The sequence below is a fragment of the Nymphaea colorata genome, chromosome 7, assembly GCF_008831285.2.
Source record: "Nymphaea colorata isolate Beijing-Zhang1983 chromosome 7, ASM883128v2, whole genome shotgun sequence".
NCBI lineage: Eukaryota > Viridiplantae > Streptophyta > Magnoliopsida > Nymphaeales > Nymphaeaceae > Nymphaea > Nymphaea colorata.
Window position 1 is genome coordinate 24,533,998 of NC_045144.1, and position 2,593 is coordinate 24,536,590.

The 2,593-nt window shown below is 42.8% G+C and overlaps 1 protein-coding gene across 1 annotated transcript; it reads right to left on the minus strand.

Annotated features, from left to right (window-relative positions):
* Positions 1–679: 679 nt before the first annotated feature.
* LOC116257245 (L-type lectin-domain containing receptor kinase IV.1-like) lies at positions 680–2,184 on the minus strand. The gene is made up of 3 exons (XM_031633851.1): positions 1,099–2,184; positions 890–942; positions 680–779 (listed from the first exon to the last, which is right to left on the minus strand). Exons 1-3 carry the CDS (start codon positions 2,182–2,184, stop codon positions 680–682), a joined length of 1,239 nt encoding a protein of 412 aa, XP_031489711.1.
* Positions 2,185–2,593: the final 409 nt, after the last annotated feature.

A 2,593-nucleotide genomic window follows, 5' to 3' on the forward strand; every position in this document is an offset into this window, starting at 1 on the left:
TTCAATCAAGATCCAAAAATATCAGATCTTGACAGACCAGCTTGAAAATTCCTATTTAGCTTTATTTCCTCTTCTAAAATTTAAGTGTTGTAACAAGAGATTCCATTCCTTCCAGAATGGTAAAGGAAAGGAACATTGCCGTGGAGGTAGGTCGATCTTGACCGAACCACGTAACTGCTTGTGTGTACTCTCTCTCTCTCTCTCTCTCATATCTCCATACATTTACAAAGATAATGGTCAATGAGGAACCAATTTATATTCATAAGCATATAATTTCAAGGTATTATTTGAAACATACAAGTAGAACACATGACCAAAGTAAATATATAACAATACAAAAATCAGAAAATCGACCTCCAAATTTAATTCACAAATTAAGACGGTGGACTGGTTCAAAATGTTGAACTCGAACACCACCCTGAAGAAAAGTTCAGGTAAAAAATCAACTCAGCTATGTGGTATTGATATGATAGTGCTGGTACTCAATAATGCAAACATTTTGCTTGAGGTAGGTGGCCCACAGGACCAGCTCCAGAAAATAACGTTAGAGGTCTTGTCAACGTAACAGCCATGAAAGTTGAGCAAAATATGCTATTATGCTACTTTGGCAATTCACTGATCTTATATGACTTTACCACCGATGCCTCGGAAATGATGTGTTGAGAATTGTCTTCATATGTCACATGCCAGTGTTACCCTTGCGGGAGCAGATGACACCTTCCTGTATGGGCCTGAGTTTCCTGAGGTTTACAATGCCTTTTCGTATGAGACTAAGTTTGCTGAAGTTGACAATACGTGATCCGGAGATGGATAATGCAGAAGTAGTTGGTTCATGCCTTGATCGTGAATACGTAGATTCTGGTGTTCTGGATCTTGTAGCGGCACATACCCATTAAGAGACTGAGTCAATTGCCGCATGTTTGGCCTTGATTCAGGTGCAGTCTGTGAACAGAGTGGGCCAAGCTTTAGCACAAGGTCTGCTTCACTAGTGGAGCCAAAAAAAATTTTCTGGTGGTGGCACTCATTCAATACCTATAATTTTTTTTTGGGAACTTACGTATATAACAATCAAATATATCCAAACATCAACATAGTTGCCACACCAGCCACCATGTCACTACACCACTGCTCTACTTTCTCCTCCACATAGCTCGTTCCGAGCCTTTTATCCCTGGCATCCAGTACTCGTCCACCTTTCCACAGAGAGTGGACCAACTCCACTAGAATCATCTCCTCAGAAGGTCTTCTGGGCTCAATCAGCCTCCTTCCACAGGCCACCTCCAGGAGCAAGGAACCATATGAGTACACATCAGAGCTCATCTTTGATTTGCTGGTGCGAGAGAGCTCCGACGCCATGTAACCTAGACTACCAACGACATGGGTATTCTTGGGATTGGTACCATGGTCATACAGTTTGGCAAGCCCAAAATCACCCAACTTGCCATTTAGATCACCATCCAACAAAATGTTACTTGCTTTAACATCTCTATGCATGATGACTTGCTCCCACTCTTCATGAAGATACAGCAAGCCACAAGCAATTACCTTTCTAATCTTTAACCTCTGTGCCCAACTCAACCTGCTCCCTTCCATCTCAAAAAGATGACAGTCTAGACTCCCATTCAGTATGAACTCATAAACCAGGAGTAGATCATTGCCTCGTCTACACCAACCATGCAATTGGATCAGGTTTCTATGCCTTGTCCTCCCCAAGCTTGACACTTCTGCCACAAATTCCCTCATCCCTTGCTTTGAACCATGTGAGACTCTCTTCACTGCAACCTCGATTCTGCTTATGGGCAGCACACCTTTGTAGACACTACCAAAGCCTCCTTTCCCCATCTCTTCCCTGCAACCTTTAGTTGCCCTGTAGATTTTCCTGTAGGGGAGCCTGTGTGGAGAGTCCATCTCCCATCCTTCTATATTCTCAGACATGAGCTTCCTCTTCCTCTTTGTCAAATAAGATATGCCAACCATGTTGATGAGAAATAACAGGTCCACTAATGCAGCAAAAATGAAAAGGAACAACTTAAAAGACTTCCATAGTGGAGTACAATCTTGAGGAATAGAAGGACGGCGTGAGAGGTCCAATTCTGGTGCTTTTCCGTCCATCATGAAGCTCCATGCCAAGATATAGTGGTTGCTTTCTAGCTTTTGAATGCCAGTAGAGAATCCAACATACATGTGTTCAAGCAGAATAGGGGATAGATCAATGGAATATGATACGAGGGAATGGTTAGGGACAATGGAGCTATGGTGACACTCAACTGCTTTCCCTACCCATCATACTCTATCCGTGCCTGAATGGTGGTTTGGATGTCAAGAACTTTATTGCCAAACTCAATATAGTAAGTGGCATACTTCAAGAAACTGGAGTTCACACCTTTCACGTCGATGCACACATGGTTTCCATTTGTATCATTCAAATTTACCTGTTGAACGGTGTCGAATTCAACAACAAATACATGACTGGCTGGGTTTTATTGTTCCCCTGGTTGAAAAGGCCAAGGTAGCGGCCTCTTGTGGCCTGCAAAAATTTGGTGGCCTGGGTAAAGCCATGGCCCCCTGACACTAGGAACTGGGATACAATTTT